Source organism: Nesoenas mayeri (assembly GCF_963082525.1).
Source record: "Nesoenas mayeri genome assembly, chromosome: 9".
NCBI classification, from domain to species: domain Eukaryota; kingdom Metazoa; phylum Chordata; class Aves; order Columbiformes; family Columbidae; genus Nesoenas; species Nesoenas mayeri.
This window is the reverse complement of record NC_137557.1, coordinates 1,248,470-1,271,474: the sequence shown is the minus strand read 5'-3', so window position 1 is coordinate 1,271,474 and position 23,005 is coordinate 1,248,470. Positions and strand designations below refer to the sequence as shown.

The following is a 23,005-nucleotide window of genomic DNA, read 5'->3' as shown; positions in this document are numbered from 1 at the left end:
AAAGTGGTGGCGCCGCCGGGACCGGGGGCTTCGCCCAGTGCTCCAAGCTGTGGCCGGGGTGGGCCGGAGGCACCAGGGGCTGCTCCGGCGGCTGCGGTGGCCGTATTTGTTCTGTTGGTTAAATAATGAATCACGCCGGATAAACTTCCAGTCTTCTTTTGGGCCCTTTGCCCCGTCTCTTGGAGGATAGAACCGACTTTTGCCTCATGGCGAGGGAGGCTCTGCTTGAATGTTGTGTCGGAACAGTTGCAGCACCCGGTTCCGTGATGAGATAAAGCCAGAGAAAACTGCAGCCACTTGGTGTGCCTTAGGTTTAAACCAGACTGTGTTAAATGAGGCTTAACGTAAAATCCTGACCCCGCTGAGGGGAGGACATCACCCGGAGAGTGTCGCAGGGGCTCGCTTGGTTGCAAACCTGTGCTGAAATAGTCAAACCTCTTGCTGCATTGAGTCCTTCCTAAAAATACCTAAAATACCTTGTTTGAGGGCTGATAATCTGCTCCATAAAGCTTTTTTTTTTCCTTCCCAAGAGAAAAAAAAGAAAATACAATGAGCTGGGAATTACAGTCTGTGCATGTTTTGTTGTAATTAAGCAGCTGTATAATTCTGGGAGCTTCAACTCTAGCTGACCAAAAAGTGTTTTTAGAAGAAGTGTTATTAGATTCCAGGGAGAAAGATATAAGGCTTATCTGATGAAGTAGTCATAGGCTCTTTGTTTAAAGTGTGCTTTAACTCCTGAGCTATAAAGCACAATGTTTGCCTGTTTTCAGTGGACTCTCCTGATTTACTTGTCCTTGGGACTTCTGGACCATATGTTACAAAACTTGGAGGAAGCAAAAGAAAACTTTGGGTGTCTGTTGTTTTGAAATGTGAAAGAATATCTGCACGTAAGTTTACTAAAAAATTAGGATTCAACCCTGCAACAAGACACACAAATAAAAGATAATGTGATATATGGAGAGAAAATGTGGACTTTTTGAGAGGTGAGAGACAGCAGAGTGCGTGCATGCTGTGAAAAGTCTTAATGTTTCTTTGAATGTTAGCTCCCTGCATTAAGTTTGAGAACATTACTTAAAAAACCCAAACCAAAACAAAGAGCAAACTCTGAAGGATGCTTTTTCTAGGTTTAAAAAAGCCAGTAGGCTATTATAGAAAAAAATATGTTATATCAGTTGAAGATGTATGATTTGTGAAAAATGATCTGCCCGGTTGCAGATGCTTTCTGCTTTTATGCTACCCATTGTCTAAAAAAAAAAACGGAGATCAGCTGGTGGTTTTGGATCAAGCGGTGCACAACTCATTATTTTAACAATACTGGCTCAGCTTGGGAGGTTGCCTGGGGAATTGATTTAATGCTTCTGTCCTTTCACCCTGTGAGGCGGGTGTCCCACGATGACTTTGATCAGAATCACCAGTATTTGTAAAGAGGAATAAAATTTTCACTCCGTAAAAGTGAAGGAGAGGCCACCCGCTATGAACAGATCCCAGTTCTGCGTGAGTCGATCTGAAATTTAAAACACTGTCAAGACATACTTGGGGCAGTGAAACAGTTTTATGAGCAGCATCAAAACGCAGAATGAAAATTAGTCCTCTGTTCAATATTTAGCTTCCCCTTTGTTTCTGGGGAAGGCTTTAATGCTGAAGCTGTGTATTTCTGTTGATTCTACAAAGTAATCTCTCCATAAATAGAATGGTTCTCATTTAATGAAATCTGAATTATGATTTTTTTTAAGGTGCCACTCAAGATCCAATTTAATTAAAATCGATCACTTAGATGGCAAAATCAGGGCCACAGCTACACGGGGTGGTGGATTTGGGGGGAAGTGGGGAGGGGCGCTGTTCTGGCTTTGGATTTTTGTTAATAAATTTAAAGAAGGCTGAATGTTAAAAAAATATCACAAGCATGCCAAAATCAAAGCAGAGGTTTATTAGAGACCTCCTGTATTGTCTTCTACAGGACAGTTTTCCCTGCCCATGTCAGAGGAGCTGAGACTGCTGTCTGTAATTCCCTTGTAGGGTCTTGCAGAAACATTTGTTCGTGCTTCAGATTTACTTGAGTGAGTTGAAGTGAAGAGGCTTTATGGGCACAGTTATTAAGTGTTTTCCTCTTGGCACAGTAGGATGCAGAGCATGTTCTGAGCAGTCGCTATGTCTCTTGTCCTGGAAGGCTGTTAAAGCCATGAACCAGCAAAACGTGGTTCCCGCAGGTGGTGGAGCAGAGCTGAGCAGCGTGCTGGAGGTTAACTGGTGTGAACCACGGGCTCTGCACTTGGCTGGGGGAATCTGTCCTTGCTTCCGAGTGCGTAAGGGGAGCACTGCTGAGGTTGGTCAATGCTAGTGCAGACTGCTCTAATTGCCAGGAGAGGTTCATGTGTACTTTTTTTTTCCTTTTCTTTGTTGTTTATTTTAGAAAACCAGAATTGTTTTCTGTAACAAAGGTGATTTCCTTGTTCCTGTCTCTATGGGCACTGAGGGCATTGTCATTACTTTAGAGGTGAGATCCAGAAGGTGAGCCACTGTCTGCTGCTGCAGACAGGCACTTACTAAGGTTCCCAGAAAGGCAGTGGGAGGGGAGAGGTGGGCAGAGCTGCCGACAGCCATTTGGAAGCAAGCACCTGTTGCAGTGCTAGAGAAAGCCAGGGACACGATGCTGGGGATGCAGCGTTAAACTTGTGGGGGTCAGGTCCACCAGTAAACACTGCAAAACCACTTCAAGGGTGCTGGGCCATGTGCAACAGTCTCAGTAAGAGAGGTCCACGTGAGTCTCTTCAACCTGGAATAAGTGAAGGTTGCTTGCAAGAAATGTCGAGTGGAGACAAGCTGTTGTGTACAGCAGCCCATGCCTCATCACGGACCAGATTTATTGGAACCGACACAAAGTTCACGTTGCTGTGCACACTGGGCATGACCAAGCGTGCAACTGGGATGGAGTGCGAGATGTGTTGGCTGTAGTTGTGTGGGTCTAAATTGGGCATTGCTGAGCCTCATATTCTTTGCTTGGTCTTAGTTCCAGCTGCAGGTGATGGACACATTGGCTCATAGTGTCCCCACAAGAAAAAAGGGAAGAATATTGGCAATTACCAGCTGTGTCAATTGATGACACGTGCATGGGTCTTGTGGTCTTGGTGTGCAAGGTAGGTTTCTTCAGAAGCTGTCTGCTGAGCAATAGTGGCAGCAGTGTGCTAACGACGTGGAAATAACTCCTTAAAGAGGAGAAAAACAAATTCCATTTAGGCTCCTTGAGGAATGGGGAGCAAATGCTAATTCCCCTTCAGGGTCTGTTGCCATGGGCAGTCAGTTCAAAAGCTTTCTAATGCCTTCCTCAGCAGCAGGTTGTGCTGACACATGCTTTTCATGACTTCCCAGAAAGAGCAGAGAAATGACTCGAAACAAAAGCTGCATCGGAAGATGGGAAGAGGATGGTTTGCTGTTTGTCAGCTGTGGATCGGGCAGATGGGAGTTGTCCATGGCACGGACTGATACATCTTGACTGGCCTCACGCCTGTGCTGGGTGGGCTGCCAGGGCAGGAGCGGGGCTGGGACCTGTTGGCCAGACACCGCGTGTGCTGCTGTGTGTGACATCTACCTGCTCCTCCCCAGGAAAGGGAATTTCATGGAGCAAATTGTGGGCATCAGTCCTCTGGTGTGACCCAAGTGAGATGCCATTAGGGTTAGGTGGAACCTCACAGATCACTGATGATGGTAGGAGGGAGATGTGCAGCCACTGCCACCTGCTTTCTGCTCCTTCAGCACCAGCCAGGTGGAGCTGGGAACAGTTCCCTGCGTGTCTCAGGCAGAGTGTTGGTGCTGGGACAAGGGACCAGACTAGTTGGGGACAATGATGAGAGCTGTGGTGTGGTGTGGCAGGAGCTGTGACAGAAGGCAACAAGTGATGATAATGCTGTTTCTTGCTGCTGTAGTTTGTTAGTTGCCGTAGAACACACGAATATTTAGAAGCAGCTTTCTCAACCACTTCAGCAAACTGATGTCAGAACTGTAACTTTGGTGCTTTTAAAGCTTTTTGTTTATAGAAGGTACTTTAAATTCTGGAAAGTATCCATACATTTATAAAAGAGTTTACACTGTAGGTAGTTGAAACTTTGTTTTTTAAGAGTAGCACTGATTTGTGGGCAAAACTTGTCTTTGTATCAGCAGTATAGATCTATCAGCTGACGCAGCTACCATGCCTTGCCTGTTCCACATGGCTCCTGAAAGTGTAACTTTAGCAGCATTCATGCAGGTTATTTTGAGTGAACGTAGATATTTGATGCTGATTGAAGTGGAGATTTGTACAGATGATGTTTGGAACCCTTAGAGCCTGGGTTTGTATGACAGTTAAATCTAAATCTGCATGAATTCAGACCAGCTTAAATGCTTAGCCATATCTGAGCGACTGTTAGTGGCTTAGTGAAATAAGAAGCCCAAGACTGCAGATGGGTGAATGCCCCATGAAATATTGTCATATTAGGATTTTATAATCTCTTCAGATTTGGTTTTCAGGTCTAACTATGGATAAGCTTTTCATTTGATGGCTACTTTGTTTTGTGGATACAGCCCATGTGCAGCAGCTGGTCTCTGAAAGCTTGAAGGTGGTTCCACCAGAAGATTTGTTGATACTTTCTTTAGAAAGTGAAAACATGAACTGGAAACAGCAGCTCTTTTTCTCATGTATAAAGCCTGGAAAGAAGTTCCTGTTGATAACTACTGATAAACTAGCCTAGGAGAAATCCTGCAGCAGGTTTTAACATGCTCCAGGGAAAGGAAATTGGTGAGAGTGTAAATTTTCCTGGTTGCATTTTGTGATATAAACAGAATTGCAAATGACTTCCCTCCCTCTCTTCAGTATCTGTTATTTCATAATATTAGTATAGTGAAGGGATGAGCCCTTGGACTATTGAGAGCATGTTCTCGGATAAGTGTCTTCTCTGATTTCCACTGCAATGTGTTTGTCAAGCTGCTGAGTGCTGAGGCACCTTTAGAAATGTAGATCTTCATCTGGACATTTCTTGATTGAACTCAGAGGTTGTGCAGAAACACCAGTGATCATGTCTGGGCAGCCCACGTGTTCTCGATGTGTGCAACTGAGTCTTCTGCTTACTCTTCGACTTAAGGTAAATCAGTTAACCCAGTTCTGTTTCAATAATGGATGTAGATCTGTTGTGAAGCCACATTGCATAGCTTTTGAATAGTATTACACCTCAGTATTCTCCAAGGAAAGTTCAAAGTGGTCTTTGTACTGTGATTTGGTGTTTATTTTTCCCGTTTGCAATAACTGGAAGCTCACTGGATGCATGGTGGCATTCAGCAGAGACTCTGGGATCCCCCAGCGCCACCACAGCTGCCAGATTAAAGACCAGTGTTTCTGGACAGTATATTCCTGCTACTTAGTGCCAGCCAGCTGGGCTTTCTGCCTCCCACACAGATGTCTCAAATGCTCATAAGAGTGTCCTATGGCCGGAGCTGGAGCTAATACACTGTTATTTCCAATTACTTAGTGTGTCCTTTGCTTGACTCTGTATTGCGCTTATTTTTAACCTATTTTTTATTTTATTTTCTATTACGTCACTTGTAAAATTTATCTTTAACAGGTATCTGAAACAAGTGCAAACTTCCAAAGTCTGGAGCCCTCTGAATATTCAGTGTTTTCTGGACTTTCTCTTCAGTTGAAGGCAGAATTGCCAAGTACATGTGGTGTTTGTTTGTTGTACTTTGAAAGAACTTTTAACAAAATGCTTGGTTTTACCATTCTGCAGTTTCCCCTTTTGCACAAAAAACAAACAAAACAACAAACCAAAACAACACCATTTTGTGCTAAGGAAAGGAATACATTTTTATGAATCATACTTTCAGAATATGTCCACTAGGTGGATGCTGGAACAGCAGCCTCTGAAACAGGAGCTGTGCTTTTGTCAGAGAACTGCAGTATCTGTCCTGTTAGCAGGAGCCATTCACAATATCTGATTGACTTAATAATGTTATCTGTTGAAGTGCTTCAGAAACAAGAAGGGGAGAGGGCAGCAGAGAAAAGATGAGATGAGAAATCTCTCCACCCTGTGTCCTGCTCACTTAACTCCCAATTAATCTGCTTGTGCCTTGAGCTGTGCACAGGACTCAAACAGTTCCCGTCTGGTGCTGAATGGCCATGAGCTTAATACCCTCTTCACGTTCAGGACCTGCACAGTGTCCAGGTTAAATAATGCAGATAAATATTTAGATTATACTGCTACTTTCTAAAATAGTTTAGCGCTAACCATAACAGTCACCCTGAGCTGAGAACTTGTTTCTCTCGAGTGCTCTCTCTCCAGCTGCTGGCATAACACATTGTGATCCCTGGAATGAGCATCTTACTTCTCTGACACCTCACTAAAACATGGGGGTTTTATTGTGCAAGAGAGGAAACTGCAGAATACAGGGAGACTCTTATGTTTTCTGTGTTAAGCTTCTTTTAATAAGAAGCATCTATCGCAACCTAAGCAGAGCATATGCATGCTCTGCTGAATTCACAAGTATCTCATACACTCCTCTCTACAACTTTTGTAATAGAATAATTTCGTAAAGCATGCATATAACAAAACTTTCTTGTGAGGAGTTCGCCCACTATATTGATAACCAAAAAAAACCCCAGCATATTTGTTCATCTCATCTGTCAGTGTCTACACAGACACAGGTATATACATGCATACACCCATGAATACGTAAGTTTAACTTTTTTTTTGTATCAAACTTGTTTGTACAAAATCGGTTTCCTTCCATTAGTTATTATTATAAAGTGTGGTTCAGTAGAACTAATATTAGCTCTTGCTCTCCTCTTTGGAAGGACATCTCTTATGGAACACAGCTGACACGTGTTGAATGGAAATTCATCAGCCAAAACAGAAAATTTCTTCAAGTTCCCGTGTTTCTGCAGACTACATAATAGACTCACTTGATCAGTTTACATGTCAATACACTTTATCTAGCTATAAAGTAGACGGATTCTTGACACACTGGAGTAAGATCTCTTAGCTTAGGTGGTGGAACACCAGTTGCTTTACCTCTTAGAATGAATAGTGCCTTGTGCCAGGCTCAGGGCTGAACCTGCACACACTTTGCTTGTTCTGAAATAGTGAAACGCCAAAGCTGAGAAACCTGTAGAGCGGAAAAGTCTCTATTGGTTGTGTTATCAAGTAACTGCATAAAGTAGTTTTGAACTCAGATTTACATTTGTTCAGACTTTTGGTAACTTATTTAAACAAAATTACATGCTTACTGGCATTTTATACTCATCTAGCTTTTTCTATTTGTATAAAGTAAGTTATACACGTACAATCTGGATACCATTCAGGTCTGACATAAACAGGATGCTCTTTTTCTGCAATGTTGCTGTTGCTGGAGTGGTGCACATTTGTGTACAGTTAAGTTCCTAAGTGTTTGTTCTTTTGGAATGATAGTTTTTGGCCCAGAGCATGTGTCTGGTTGGGTTTAGGTCGCCTGTTTTGGTACACTACAGTAAGGCACGATCCAGACTGGGCTCTCCCGCACTCTGTAACAGAGCAAGCAAAGAACTCTGAGGACCTTCCGAAGAACTGCTGGTGTTTCTTACAGAGATTTTCTTCCAGGATGTTTGTGTCAGCTGACGCAGCCACTTTGGGATTCTGCCCTCATCCCTGCCATGCCAGAGAACCTTTGTTCAAGGGGCCACCGTGGTGTGGGAGAACCCTCTGTGCAAGAACAAAGGGGGATTGTATCAGCAGGAGCCGTGAAAGGCCGGGGAGGGGGCCCAGGGCTTTCTTTCAGAGCTACTGCATGGACAGATCAATAGCAACGTTTTCCACGTAAATCCCTCCCCCCATGACATGAGTTCTGTGTGGGAGCTGAGCAGGAGATAAGATCTCTTTTTATTTTGTGTAAATTCTTAGTGATGAATATTTGATACAATTTTCTTAATTAAAACATGGTGCCACTTATGTTTTTTATAGCCTAAAGCAAAAAGCCTAGCAGTAGGCTGGGTCACAATGGTAAATTACTCCTACACTTTAAAAGTAACTAACAGCTTGTACCTTACTAATTAATGCTAGAAGAGTGGCCCTAGTTATGGCAAGCTGTAGTGAAAGCTCGTGGCTGGGAAGGGCAAAAGTCCAAGAAATGTAGAAATGTGGCCAGGCAGAGGTAACGGGTACTACTGTTTAGCATTCAAAATTTTACTAAAATATGCCTTTAGTGTAAACAATACCCCAAACACATACTGCAGTGGAGACTGATAGTTTTAAGACAGAGCAAACCAGAAACAGGTGTTTTTGGCTCACACCTGCAGTGCATCATTCAGACCATCCCTCCTCCCTACAGAGACGAAGTGGAGAGGCACATCCCACATCTGCAACGTCTTCATTTGGTGGAGTTTGCTACTAGGCCCCCCTGAAAGTAGCTTTCTGAGGAGGCTTGAACAGCAGTGTCCTCACATGGTGCTGCCGGTTTGCTTGGCTACAGACAGCTGGAGTTGCTTGTGCCAAGCGTGGGCGAGAAACCAGCTGGGGTGACCGGAGTGAAGGTGGGAGGGAGATAAAATGGGAGGCCAAAGTGGGTGTGTAACAGGAAAAGGTAGCTGGTTCCATGAAACCAGAGTCTTGAACTTCATAAAACAGTGAAGGGAGAAGGAGCAGTGAAAGGATTTGGTGTCAGAACAGGAGATCAAGGAGTCTATGGGGTTTTTGTTTTGTTTTCCCAGCAGCAAATATCAAAGCAATATGAACTGCTGGTTGTTTGGCTCTAACCGTAACTGTGCATAATAAGTCCTGCTGGGTGGAATAGATTTTTGCAAGGTCCAACTTGCAAAACAAAAGGCTGAAATTGTTTGAATGGAAGTTCAATGAAATGACTCAAACAAATACAGCCTTGTCTTGAGTTATAACCACCAGCTTATTAATGAGTTAACTTCTACTGTTTACGTCTCTGAAAATAATTGTTCCGATTGTTCCCATTGTCCTGGATTGCGGGAGTGGAACAGTGAGTGGCTGTGATGGAAACGCTCCCGGGGCTGAAGGGGGTTGTTTCTCACATTGCCAGTGCTTGGCTTCAGCCACTCGCGTTCCCCTCACCAGGCTGGTCTTTGTTTTGTGCTGGCTTGCTGTGCGTTTCCATTTTAACCAGTTTATAAATATTATTGGCTGGATCCAAGAAAAATTGGCCGTCAGGGGCTTGGCCTAGCAGAGCTCTGGGGCCTTGTCCAAAAAGACTGCTCTCCCGTCCCACTACTTATTGATGATAGCATCTGTGAAAAGTTACCTGTGAATACTTTGACGGGCTTGTCTGTGCTGCTGGCGTTTGGGGCAGAACTCCTCCTGTGCCAGTGCTGGGAGCACTAGGTTCAGGCAGCCATCGGGGGGGAGCGTTTGGGCTCCCTAGTTGTGCTCTGGGATGTCCTCGGCTGGTGGCGTTTCCCAGAAAGGATATTGCTCCTCCTCATTCTGTTTGGTCCTGTTGGTGATCAGCTGTGTAGTGGAGGTGGGGGAAGCAGAAAGGGTGGTAAAGCAGATCAATAGCTTATCCCATGCTTCAGCACAGGGGAGCATTGGTGCTCTGGGCTGAGGGCATCTTTGCCCTGTGCAAAGCTGAGATCCCTTGGGGTTCAAGGACACGCATTCTGCATGGCTGGTGTTACTGTGCCGCCTCAAAGGTGCTGCTCTAACTGCCCGTCTGCAGGAGAGCTCGTTGCGAGCTCCGCGGGGGAATGTCTGCCAGGGGCTCTGCGTCCACATAACACTATTCTGTGCTCCTGAAATCCGGAGAGAATTACTTTTTATTTACCTTTTTTTTTTTTTTTTTTTTGGTAACCTTCACTGGGGAGAATTTATAGTTTTGTGGTGTTTGCTGTGTCATGTCTGTAGCTTGTGAAATATGGGACAGCATCGTTAAATGGATTAAATTGATCATCTCTCCCTGGCTCCACATCAGCCTGCAGGGGCTGTGGGGGGTGGCTGTGAAACGGGCGCCTTTGGCGGGTGCAGTGCCAGCGCCGGGTGGGCTCGCTCCAGCAGCCTTAACCGTGCTGCCGGTAAGGACCGGGGACAGTCCGGCTCTGGCTCCATCCAAGTGATCCACCCGCACCCATAGCCTGTGTATTGGCGGAGACGGGCATGTTTGGAGTCACTACACTTCTTGTGATGCTTCATATGAAGCTAATGAACTATTTTGCATAAAGGGCACCAATACTCTTATAGTGCTTGCATTTCTTGTGAGTTAACTCATATTTATCAATACTCTGTTTTATTTTGTAAGGTCTCTGCCTTTGATGGTGAGCAAAACGTCATCTCACAATGAGTTACTGGAGTCTGGATAAGAAGAGCTGTCTGCAGTACTGCAGGCACTTCTTAGTGGACAACGGCGTGTTTCATGGTGAGTTATAACTTACATTTTTGGCTTTAATTGAGCTAAGATTTCCGAGGGGTTGATGGATGATTTGTATGTGCTGGGAAGGCAGCGCTGGGTCCTGCTCTGACCGTGCCTGCACCCTTCGGGGGTGTCCCGGTGGTGCGGGGGTCACGGACACGGGCTGGCTGCTCGCGGGACACCAGGGGGCGCTCCGGTGCTGCCCGCGCTGCCCGCGCACCCTTGCTCCGCACACAGGGCGCCCTTCCCGGGTCTGGTTTAGCCATGTGAGGCCACCGACTGGCAGGAGCTGCTGGCAGGGAAGCAGCTACAGCTCTAACTAAAGCCTTAAAGCCTGGAGAAGAGAAGAGCAGCAGTTGCAGAGGGCAGAGCTGTTTTGATTTTAGGTGGTGGTTGCGTTTTGGGGTGAAATGGATTGTGTTCACACAGTCTGGCACTGCCTTACACTTAAACATTTCCTTCTGGGGTGTTTCTAGAATGGCTCCAGCAAAATCTGCAGGTGCGCATCCATTCTTTGTGCTGCTAGTGAGGAGGAATTGAAAGTGTCAGAAAGAGCTCGACTTCCAAATATTGATCAGAAGTTTATGCAAAATAGATGACTAATAGCGATTTCTAATTAGTCTCTTGTCTTCAATTAGTCCCTTACATCTTAGTCTCTTGCCGTTACAGATTACGTGCTATGATTGTTCAGTTATTCGAAATATCCTTCCAATAGGAAAGTTGGGAAATACACTGAAGACAGTTTGATATCAAATACTTCATTTTCAGGACCTCTCTTTTGTATGCTTAAAACCTGATATATGAACTTGCCAGCGTGTGCATTCCCCACGCGGGTTCTCTCCCTTTGCTGGGGCTTTACCCTTGGGCAGGGTAAGGAGCAGTGCTGGGCCCGGCTCATGCTCCTGCGGTGGGTGAGGACGCCCTGGGATTTGGGAGCTGTCCCTGTGCTGTTTGAGCGCTCCAAATTCTGAATTCCTTATTCCCTTTGAGGTCAGTGATTAAAACTGTTGCTTTAGGGCAGATTCTGGCACTATTAGTAACAGCAGCATGGAATGCTTATCAATTAAAGATAGAAATACTTAAGTTTTTGAAAGCAGAGGTAATATTTTTCTCCAGAGAACCTACATCTCCATTTTCACTATGTTTGTCAGGAAGCTGGCGAGGTTTGCAGCTCACAGAACTATAATGCAGCCCACTGTAAGCCAAACTGTATCTGCATTTTTGTCACTGTGATTATGTCACCATCGATGAAACTAATGGTTTAGAGGGAGAATCAATCATTTGTCAATTTGTGCATCTTCTTAACAAAAGCCTGTTCAGAGATAACACTATTTTCCCCTGTACTGCTTTTTTTTCTTGCCAATAGGCACTGCTAATTCTATTTGGGACACTGGAAAGATGTTAATAACTTTTCTGTAAGTCAGTCTGGCAGCAGCATTGTCATATTAATTCATCTGTGCGCTACATTTGGGGCGTGCATTGCAGGGAAGACAGTTCACAAATCTGCCATTGGTGAACCTGCCATCTCCAGGCACAACTGTTCTGCTTCTCAAGTGAAACTCAGGCTACTCGCCCAGTCCCGCTGATTTCGGTGGGATCGTGTTCCCTCTGAGTTCCCTCAGACACTGTGGAAGGAGAGAGTTGTCTCCCAGGTATCTTGGCCCAGGTTCACCTTTGCTGAATCTGAGCACTCTTGCAGTGTCTTTGGTAAATATCTGTTAATCATGCTTCTCTCTACCACGGGACAGCTACGTTTTGAGTGTGTTTTTGCAATTTTGCTATTCTGGATCAAGTGAGAGGAAAGTCTGATCCATGCTCTGTGACTTGAGGTGGTATTTTATCACAGAGCAGCATGATGTCTTTATCCTGCTAATGCCACGAAGGCTGGATAATGATCCATTAGCACCAAGTCCGGTAATCCGTGAACAGCTATTGAAGTGGTGAGTCTGCAGAGCTGTAATTGTCTAAAGTAGAAGACATAATTAGTAGGAATATTAGAGCAGAAAGATTCTATGGCTTGTTTAATTTATTTATCTTTCATTCGTGACCAGATAGGAATAATTATTTTTCTCTGACAGAATCCTTCAGGGTTTCCTGTTTGTTTCTGCTTGAGAGAAGTTGGTTTCCTAGGGGTCTGTGCTGCTACAGATTTAAGGGTTGGTGGAGCTTTTTAAGGGTTTGTGTTTTTTTTGGTGAGCCTTCCGATCCCGTAGGTCCTGACAAAGGGCGGAGGGACGGGTGAGCAGGCTGGGTGCTCGTCCCCCTTCCTGGTGGCCGCCTTGTGTTTCGATTGACCCATCCTCCTCATCTCTCAGAGACCAAGTGGGACTGTGCGCTGAACTCTGGGCTTTGCATGATGAAGTTAATGCCAGACAGCTAAACCAGAATGTACCTGTGCCTCAGACCGTACTTTCTCCAACAGATATAAGGAAATTCTACTTCAAAACTTTTTTACACCACTGTGAACTTAGGAAAGAAAATGTAATGTGAACTCTATGTGGGATGGGTGCTATCTGTTAGCAGGGAAGGTGCTTTGATCGAACCCCGTGTGATTTGCTGGCATTTCGGTGTTTAGGTTGTATGTGTCCAGCTCTGTCGTCCTTTAATTCTAATTTACACAGTGTTCTCATTATTTTTTGGTAGCTCCTACTCTTATAGTTTCATATTGTGATACAGCGAGCTTGGCTCTTCAGGGAGCACGCACACAGAGCTGTTGATTAGTTTAGTTTTCTACATTTATGAATGCCAATATCTTGTAATTGTGAAACAGAAAGAAGCTGTGACGTGCTTAGCAAACAGCTGATTTTGTCGCAGCAGTTCTGAGAATAGTTGTTCACACTTACTAGAGTCACCTACTTATGCCAATTATAATTTCTTCTGAAGATCTCTTAGAAATACAAACCTTTTGTTTAAATTGCATTTCCATAATTGTAATTAATTTTCTCTCTTAGTTTCTAATGTTATCTCCTGGCCTCTCCACCTCTTTCCAGACCTGTGTCAATAGGGACTTGATGGCTGTTGGTAGGATGTCATGTTAATTCAATCTTGCTCATATTATCTAAACTACACTCTCTTGTTCAGAGCAGTGGACTAATTCAGTTGTACCAGGCTTACCTGGAAGGTCAGAGTACAGTGACATGGTTATTATCTGTAATTGAACCTGGAAGAACCGTTGGACCTCACGTGCGAGTCCAATAAAAATATCCTGGTGCCTCAGCTGGTGTTCTTAAAAACCGCAGGATCATCTTCCCGCATAGAGACTGTGGGGCTGGAAGTGTCGACAGAGGCTCATGATCTGAACTTTGCTGCTCAACCGTGTTCATCTCTGGTGTTTCCTTCACACTCTTCTGGGACCTGTGTTGCTGTAAGAACCTGAATACATGCTTTTCCATTTGGTCACCTCTAGCTGAGGTGTTTAAATGCGAGAAACTCTTGTGGACTGCATAAATAAGAATGCTGAAGCTCTATGTTTATTTGGAGTAGTTTAAACATTGTGTTTTGTGTAAAACAAACAAAAAGCCCCAAACAAACAAACAAAAACCCAAAAGCAACCCCCAAAAAAACCAACCAAGGGAGAAAACCCCTCCAACTTAGAGCAGAAATGCCCAAAGCAGACGGCAGCACTGCAGGTATCACCCGTTGGAGTGCACGGTGCCTCTGGGGAATGGCAAAGAACCTCTGCTGGAAGAAAGCACTGAACGCTTCTGCTCCAGCATGGGAACCACCAGCTGCAAGCCAGAGGTGCTGGAGAACAGAGCATACGAGATGTGGTAACATCTGTGATGTATCTGCTTCCAACACACACAATTTAGGGTGTTTTGGAGTAAGGTGAAGGTGTTAGTGCTGCCTGGACCAGCTTAACGCCTTGTTCAAGTAAAGGGAGCTCAGAACAGGCAGAGAATGGGACTGCAGAAGTGACCAGGAGAATAGATGAGTCTGGTTTGTTTAGCTTGGAAAACCAGAGACTGAGAGGAGATGTGACTGCTGACTAGAAATGCGTTGCAGAGGGAATGCTCAGGGAAGAGAAGCCTTATTTGAACTGATGGGGGAGGTTGGCACAAATTGAAAACGCAGGAGAAACTGGCATACTTTGAGGTGGAGATTGCCAAGTTTAGGAAAAACTGTTAAAGCATCCTATCTGTACTCTTGCTCTGAAGTTGTAATTAGTAATGGTGCTTTGAGACCCTTGCATGTTGTTAGGCAAGAAAAAGTATTGATACACAACTGGGTGCCTTTTCACAGGGCTTTAACGGGTTGTCTTTGAGTAACAACTGAACATTCATGTGTGATGTTGAACTGCCTAAGGATTTATCATAAAATTGTAATTTTATTAGAAAAAGCTGCTAATAGCTGTATTTGCAGGATATTAACATTCTTATCTATTTGTGTCTGAAGTTTTTGGTTGCAGAAGTGGAGGTTGCTGCTATATCTTGTACTCTAGGGAGCCTTATCTGCCTAGAAGCAAAAATGTCAGTTTTCCTCAGTAACAGCGAGATGCAGCACTGTATGTGCACACAGAGAATGGCAAACCAGCGACAGATCTGGGTTTAAGCTATTTTAGCAGTTTCTGTAGAATACAACAGATAAGCAATTAGCCTTCAGGACTTGATGAACCTACTTTTCCTTCCTGTTGCAAACAGTGCCAAAATACAAAGCACATCTAGGCTTGGAAGAAGATTTTGTTTGTTTTCTCGGAGTAAAAGTGGATCATATTTTGTTTATTTGCTGGGAGTAACAATGGAGGAATGGCTGCGTTGTCAGATCAAACATCCATCTACTTTGCTAGCAGATATTTGGGGCTAAAAGTATAAAGGGGGGAAAAAATCACAACCCTCCCTGCGGCGCACGGGCTGGTCAGCAATGTGAGTATAACGCTGCCTGGCCAGGAGCTGCATCGACATCATTGCATTTATTAACTTTATCTCTAAGTTTTTCTGAAGTTAGTTTAAATTCACTCACGTTTTTTATCATCTGTGGTTATTAACTCAAAAAACTTGTGTCGGTTGGTGCAAACCTTCTGCTTGAAGGGAAATGGTTGTTTCACACAAGCTTCAGACCGCAGCGACTGGAGCGGGATTGGTTGCTCCATCGCTTCCCCTTGGAAAGCCCTTTGCCTGGATCAGCCCATCAGGTAGACAGGTACTTGAGTGGTGCTGAGCATTTTGGTAGCCTTGACTGTCCTACTGAGGAAATGGGTGGGGAGCATTGTGGTGAGAACGCTTTCTTCTGCCCCTGGGGAAAGGGAAGTGGGAAGGATGGAAGCTTCATTCTGGGCTTGGATATTGAGGTCCTGAGCTGCTGCGGCGGAGCTTTGGGACGGCACTGCCGTGCATGTTGTACTTCCACGGGCTGCAGACGGCACTTTAGGGCACTCAGGCGTCTGTCTTGCGCTGGCACTAGGACAATATTTTTCAGTAATTATTTTACTGTCTGACAACGTGCAGTGGCCAGTGAATTTGCAAGGGAAAGTGCTGGTGTGGATTCCTGCGCGTGCTCTTGGGCTCTTGTTTCAAGAATATCCAGCTCATCCTTCAAAAGGTTCTCCCAAATCACCCACATCTGTACAACCCGAGTTGAGGGGTGGGGGAGAGACTTAGCCCAAGGCAATTGCTTATTTTGAGAGATCATCTCAAAGATTTCCCAAATGTAAAGGAGGCAATTGTGCACCATGTTTATTAGATGAGCACCTACTGCTGTTACACAACCGGCTCTGGACAGCTTGCCCAGAAATTGCTTATGGCCGGTGTTATTGCAGTGCTTTCTCCGTTCATTTTGGTCTGAGAAGCTGAGCTTTTCTGCAGGTTCTTGGATTATTTTTTTGCTTCGGTGATCTTGAACTTTTGTGCCCAGTGAATGGAAACATAAAATGCATTATGTTTTACTTTTTATACAGTGAAGTGGTCTGTTTTGGTTAATGGAGCACAAGAGTTTTGGGGGAACAATATGGATTCTTTGCTGAATTGCATGTGTATGTTGGGCTCGGTGTTTGCTGATGGGCAGTTCTTTATAATTAGCTCTGCTGAAGCCTCGTGCAAGCCCTACGCTTCAGGCTACAGTGCTAAAGATATCAGCTGGAGACTGCAGGATTCAGGCTTACATCTTAATTGTCAACTTCAATTGGAGTTTTATAATGATGCTTGGGAAAGCAGGACAAGATAATAGTGCAGTAATTTATATTTCAGTTTATATTCTGAGTAATGTAGCAAAAGATCCACAATTCCTTCCTTGAGACAACCAGCTCTAACTGAAAATAGATATACAAGAAGGGCATTAAAGAATTTATTTAAGCTTACACAGATTAAAAAAGTGCCTAAAATGCCTGAAGAAGCATCCTCCCGGTGCTTCCTTGAACGTGTAACTGCTTTACAAACGCTGTGTCTGCCTGTCCCTTGGTGAAAGGGAATTCATGTGTGGGACCTGTCTCAAGCCTGTGGCTCAGGGGGTGAAGTTGTAATGCCAAGTGTTTTTCTCCTTCCATCTTTGGATGTTTCTCAGCTTCCCAAAGAACTGTGTCTTTATTAATGACAAATGAGTTGATAAAGGCTTTAATCTTAGAAAAATGACAAATTTTTTGTGCAGCTAATATAGTTTTGTTCACGAGGAGGTTGTATTACAGTTTAGGTCCAAGATGAAATTTGGATGGTGAATATGAGGATGTTGATATCTTATTTCATTATCTATTTACTGTAAGAGTTCTCAAATCAGTTTTTCTTGCTCTTCAGCAGAATTAGTCTTTGTACTGGTTTCTAGCTATTTTAATAGTGAAAAAGGGAAAAAACTGATGAGCCAGAAAATTAATATTCTTCTGATGCTGTGATCTCAAAGCTGGTAGTTAAATCAGATTCTCTTCTATTGGAAGATGAATATTTTGCAGTAGAACTCACATTGTCGTGTCTCTGTCCAGTAGCTCAAGCCTGCACCAGGCAAGGGTTTTGCCCTGGAGTTGCTGGTTCAGGTTTATATGACATAAAGGCATTTGCTGTGCTTTTCAGGGGGGTTTGTAGCTGGTTTTGTAGCCCAGCAGCCTTGAGCTGTCTGGGGAGGAGAGGTTTAATGTGTGTGTTCTTCCAGGGAGCTAAAAGTATTGGCCTTGGTTTGGCAGCCACCCCCCAAACCAAGGCAGTGCCGTTGTGTCCCTCTGGCCTTGCTTGCGGCACAAAATAGAACACGTTTCCCTCAGCCCAGCCAGGAGCTGTGAGCTGAACTACAGCCCGTTTTAAATTAAAGCATATCTGTAACTATGTGCAGGGAAGACAAGAATTACAGTTTGCATGTATTACAAGAAAGCTTTTAATATTTTTAAATGAAATGACAGGGATAGTGCTCTGACACTGCCTGCTTTGTACCTGGAGGTACTTGCTGGTTTATCTCAAAATAATTCCAGTGGTTTAATGATAAAATCTTTTTTGAACAGCACATTAAGAAAACTGGAAAATAATATTAGCCTGGAGGAGACGGATTTTGAGTGAATGAACACCTCCTTAATACATTGTAGAGCTTCTGTAGCAGAGATAGTTAAAACTATAGAAGGTGAATCCTGCATATTTTGAAACCAGCTTGAAAAGATGGAAACCAGACTTTTGAGCATGGAAGGCATTGGCAAAGGTCTCCCAGGGAAGGGTTTATGAGGCAGAAAACGTAAGTAGGAAAAACAGGCCTGTGAGTGAGTGTGTTACGTTTCTTGCCAAACCTTGTCTTGGGATTGTTCAGTACGTATGAGACAGTAGTGGCTGTTGAAAATACAAACTGTTGTCTTATGGTGATCGTTGATGTTAATGAAATACAAGTGACAGAATAATAATTTTATTCTCAGGAAGCTTGTGTGTCCCCATCAACTCGGAGATTTTGGTGGTACTTTGCGTGATGTGGCTATGCAGAAACGCTCCCAGCAGGAGCGCTGTGACCTCCCTGAGAGCAGAGCGGAGCAAACGGGGAAGATGCAAAGGTTGCTCGGCCACCCCTTCAATAAGGTGTAGCTGCAGTGTCAGATGGTATAAAGGGAAGTAGTTGCTTTTTGGCTTTCCCTTTGCAGACAGTCCAACTCTAACGCGGTGTGTTCAAAGGCATGTGGGTTTAGATCTGACTGACAGCGCTAGGGACTGGATGCAGAGCCTGGCTTTCAGTGAAGAGTTGTTACAGAGGTGGCTTTTGTTTGGTTGGCTTTTTAAGTTGAATAAACCTACAGGTATTTTCATACCATTTGGCACATGTCCCCTGAATTACATAGAAGTCCTAATTTGTTTGCTGTGATTTTCTTGCAAACTCATATAGCACGCTCTAATTTCTAAAGCCATATAGCATTTAAGCACTTCTGGTTTTAAAATGAACTTTATTTTGAAGGCAAAATGATTGGGGAGGCTTTCTTACAGAGCAGCTTTGATGTTGAAGATGCTTGTGTATAGCTCCTCTCATTATTAATAGAGTGATAGGAGTGTGGGGTAATTTGCACTTAACACGTTATCAAGTGCAATCTGATACATCAAGAATTAAACTATAGAGTGGTGATGTTTTATTGTTGTTGTGGAATTGCAGCTCTAACACATCACCTCGTCTGACTGAGGTGTGATCCGGGGGGTGATGATGTTGCTGTTCCATTTCCCACGTGGGCTGAGCACGAGTGACGTTGTCTCCGCAGAGCGCGACTCCTGCCATGTCCTGTGTCCTCAGCTGGGAGGGCAATCAGAAGCACAAACTCTGAGTGCAGCCAAGAAAAACCCCACAGTGGGCTTGAGGGGTTGTTTCATTTTATAGGGTGTTAGATATAGTCAGCCTGTATCCTTGTGTGTACCGTGATCTATTGTGACCTGTGGTGACTGTGGGAAATGTTATGATTCGTGTTGGCAACAGCTAAAAAATAATGATTTCTCAGTAAGTAAAACGTGTCAACTCCACTTGTGCCTTTTCTTGTATCTCACCCAAGTTCTACAGGTGTGTAGAACTATGGTGGGTTTTCTTTTCCTATTCCTCCCAGCCACACTGTTGTGTAACTTTTTTCTAGCATGTGCTAGACAAATTCTGTCCTTGTATCGCTGTCACAATCTTTGAGAATACAGCTGGGGATTCTTTTGGTGCACCGATGTAAAAAAGCCAGCTGAACAGTGAAAGAGAAAACGCAGGAAATCACAGATGCAAAGCATTATATATGGAAGCTGCTTTATTCTTGCCATGCTTTCCATCACTGTGTTCCCTTGGGCTCCGTCATATGTGCAATTTATGCAGGTCTGAGTGTTTCTGCCCGTTGTTCCACACTGACTATAAACCTGCTGATTTCAGTAGCATCGAGTTGGCTTAAACAAGCCCAGTATTTAGCCAGTAGCATGGTAATTTCGTACAGCTCCTGGGAGAGCTAGGGCTCAGCATCTCGCAGGAGACTCCTTGTTCTTACGAAATCAAATGCTCAGTGATGCACAGACTAACCCATTTGCATGCTGTGTGCTCCAACCGGCCTGATTGTGCACCACGGCTGCTCCCCTTCCAGTTACAGACCAAGGCAAGAGGAGGGGGCACAAACCCTGGGGACAGGGCATGCGGTCCCTGGGGTTCTCTCCTCCCGCCTTGTGCACCCCGTGGCTGCCGGCGCTGGGAGTTACTTTGGAGCGAGGGTGGATTTTTCTCTCCTGCATTCAGCCTGCGTCACTCTCCCGTTCTGTAGCCGGAGTACAGTAATCTGCTCCCCACCAGCCTCCCGAGGTGCCGGTGGGATCTCGGGCAGCTCGGCTGTCCGGGCATTACACACTCTCACTGCCTGCAGCGTCTTCATGGCTGCCCAGCATGCGCGCGTCTCGGAGCCGGAGCGGCGGCTGCCCCCGCGCTCCCCGGGCAGCGGCTCTCGGCGGATGCCGCCAGCCGCCCGTGCTCCTCGCTTTTGAAGAAAGTTGCCTGGTATTGTCTCTGCGTTTGTGTTTTCCTGCCTTTGTGTCGTGGATCATCAAGATTTCATCGCTCCTCGTGAAGAGCAGTGCTGGCAATGTTCTCCTGTACTTCTAAGGATTGCTTTCCAAATGTTTTAGCTCTAGAGACATGAAGATTAAACCGAGGCTTTTCTGCAGTGAGAATTTCCATTCTACTTGCCAATAATGCATAGGTTACAAATTTAATGGCAGACCTTGAAGTATATAAAAATTTAAGTCCAGAAAAAGGTAAGGATGTTTGGAATTACTGTAGGTAATTTTTGTATTCACTTGAAAGCACATTTCTCCATGAAAACAGTGGATTGTGTGTGAGATACTGCTCCCATGTTACAGACAAACTGCACTTGTGTGTTACCTCAGGTTATTGCAAATGTGTTTGCCTTTTAAAAAAATAATTATTGACCTTTTCATCTGTTCGTCATTTTGCTGTGGCATGGCTTTCTATGGAAAAGAGGTGGTGGTGTGGATTTTGTTTCCTAGTAGCACTTATAAATAGTATAACTTCCATGCAAGTGATGTGTAGAATTCTGATGAAACAGCACTGGATGAGAAAGATGTCTTTTCAGGAACGGTAGGAGGATGATACAAGAAAAGGAAGATGTCTTGAATAACTTTATTCAGTAACTTATAGCTTAAAATATCTGAGTAAACCCTGTAGAAAGGAGGAGAAAGCGTGGTAAATAAAGTTTATTTTTATGTTTTGCTTATTCTTAATGGCTTGATAACATGCTTGTAAAGAAATATTTGTAAAATATTTTTAGCAAAGAGCTGGCTGGTCAAAATGGGCTAGTTTGGAAGATGTTTTCTAACAAGATTATCTACAATTTCAAAACAAACTGCTCTAAAATAAAGGCACCAGAAGTCATGGATCATACTTTGAAATGTCGTTTTGCCTGCTATGAAGCATGTTTAAAAGATTGAGGAGTTGTGTTGAGGGTTGAGAGACACCGGAGGTTTGTTTGGTTGTGGTGGTTTTGGTTTTTTTCCTCTGTTTGTAGCAAGGATGACTTTATTTGATAAATATTTTTGAACTTGGGGAAGGAAATAGGCACAGCTATAATGTAAGAAATGGAGACTATTATTTGTGTAGCCTCTCAGGGAAAGGCCTCCTGTGTGGCAGTTGGTATGCTATGCTTCAAAACGCTGTATTTTTATTTTGGAGGTTTTGGTTACGCAAAACTCTACATTAAGCTTTGATGCATCTGGTCAGGTAAAGGAGACCAGGTGTTACTCCATCTGCTTTCTGAGGCGCAGAAGGTAATGGATATGTCCCCATTTAATAATTTACAAGAGCTGGCTTATTTGAAGGGTTTTTTTGGAACAATCCCAGAAGAAAAACATCAGGTTTAATTCTTGAAGCTCACATAAGTATGTATGTATGTGTAGATCAACACACTTCATACCAAATTATTTAGTTGATAGTGAAATGCAGTTTGGGGTTATTTTGTAGCCCCTGTTCCTTTACCATGTACAATAGCAACTGCCAAATTAGTGTGAACTGTTCCAGTTGGCAGCATTACCATGTCTGTGGAGGTGGTTAAAGGATGCAGAACCAAGGAGTGCAATTCTGTGTCCCTTGGTTTGGGTTGTGCTGTGTTGGTGGCATCGCAGCAGGGGCTCGGCTGGGCTCCTGTGTGTCCCCGCACACAGGAGGGTGACACGGCTCCGGGCAAGCGCACAATCTTGTGTTTTGTAGGCGTGGACGTATTCACGTGCTCTTCACCTCCTGGTGGAGGCTGGATCACGTCCCTTGCACAGTGCACGCAGCTGTTTGATAGCACCTGGATGAAGGAATATACAATAACTGTGGAAGCGGTGCTGTGTGCGCCATCGCCCGACTCGGCCCCGCGCTGGGCGCTCGCGGCAAGGGGCAGCTCCGCGGCTGCCAGCGGCTCGGCCGTAGCGGAGACTGAGAGAGTTGGGCTGTTCAGCCTGGAGAAGAGAAGCTCTGGGAGACCTTATTGTGGCCTCTCCAGACTTAAAGGGGCCTGTAAGAAAGATGGAGACAGACTTTTTAGCAGGGGCATCTTATGACAGGACAAGGGGTGGTGGTTGTTTTAAACTTAAGGAGGGAGATTCAGGCTGGACACGAGGAAGGAATTGTTGCCCTGAGGGTGGTGAGAGCCTGGCCCAGGTTGGCCAGAGAGGTGGTGGATGAACCATCCCTGGAGACATCCCAGGCCGGGCTGGACGGGGCTCTGAGCACCCTGAGCTGGTGACGATGTCCCTGCCCATGGCAGGGGTGGCACTGAGGGCGCTGGGAAGGTCCCTTCAACACAAACAGTTCTGTGATTTTATGACTGCTGAGCACTGTGAATGGGGAAGGCGCTTGTGCTCAAAGAGACATGGGCAATGCAATGTTAACGGGCACAGCACAGCTTCCCTTGGGTGTGGGTCTTTGGCTGATGAGTCGTGATGCTTTGTAGTTATCTTGTTAGTGCTTTAGCAGAACACCTTGCAATGACAGCAAACCCAGCTGTAGGTGAGGAAGGTTTTGCCTGGTCTTTGTCAGGTTATTGGTATTCTCAGCAGTGCAACAGATGACTGGTTTGGCGGCATTTTCACGTTACCAATAGAAACATTGATCAGCATGAAACTCAGATACACATCATTATTTCGGTAATAAAATTACTTGGGTGTTTGAGTCAATTCATTATTTGTCCACAGGTGAGTTGCTGTCTGACTTGCACTGAGGTAATTTGAGAATAGAGTAGGGAGACGTGTTTCTT

At 44.6% G+C, this 23,005-nt stretch overlaps 1 protein-coding gene across 2 annotated transcripts in view; it reads left to right on the top strand.

Moving 5' to 3' along the window:
* Positions 1-10,292: 10,292 nt before the first annotated feature.
* PLCH1 (phospholipase C eta 1) overlaps positions 10,293-23,005 on the top strand; it is a gene marked incomplete at both ends in the record, with an annotated part of 60,262 nt that continues 47,549 nt past the window's right edge. For both annotated transcript variants that reach the window (XM_080349823.1, XM_080349822.1), the window contains one exon: positions 10,293-10,371. In XM_080349823.1, coding sequence (XP_080205949.1) covers positions 10,293-10,371 — 79 coding nt within the window. The remainder of the gene's footprint in view (positions 10,372-23,005) is intronic.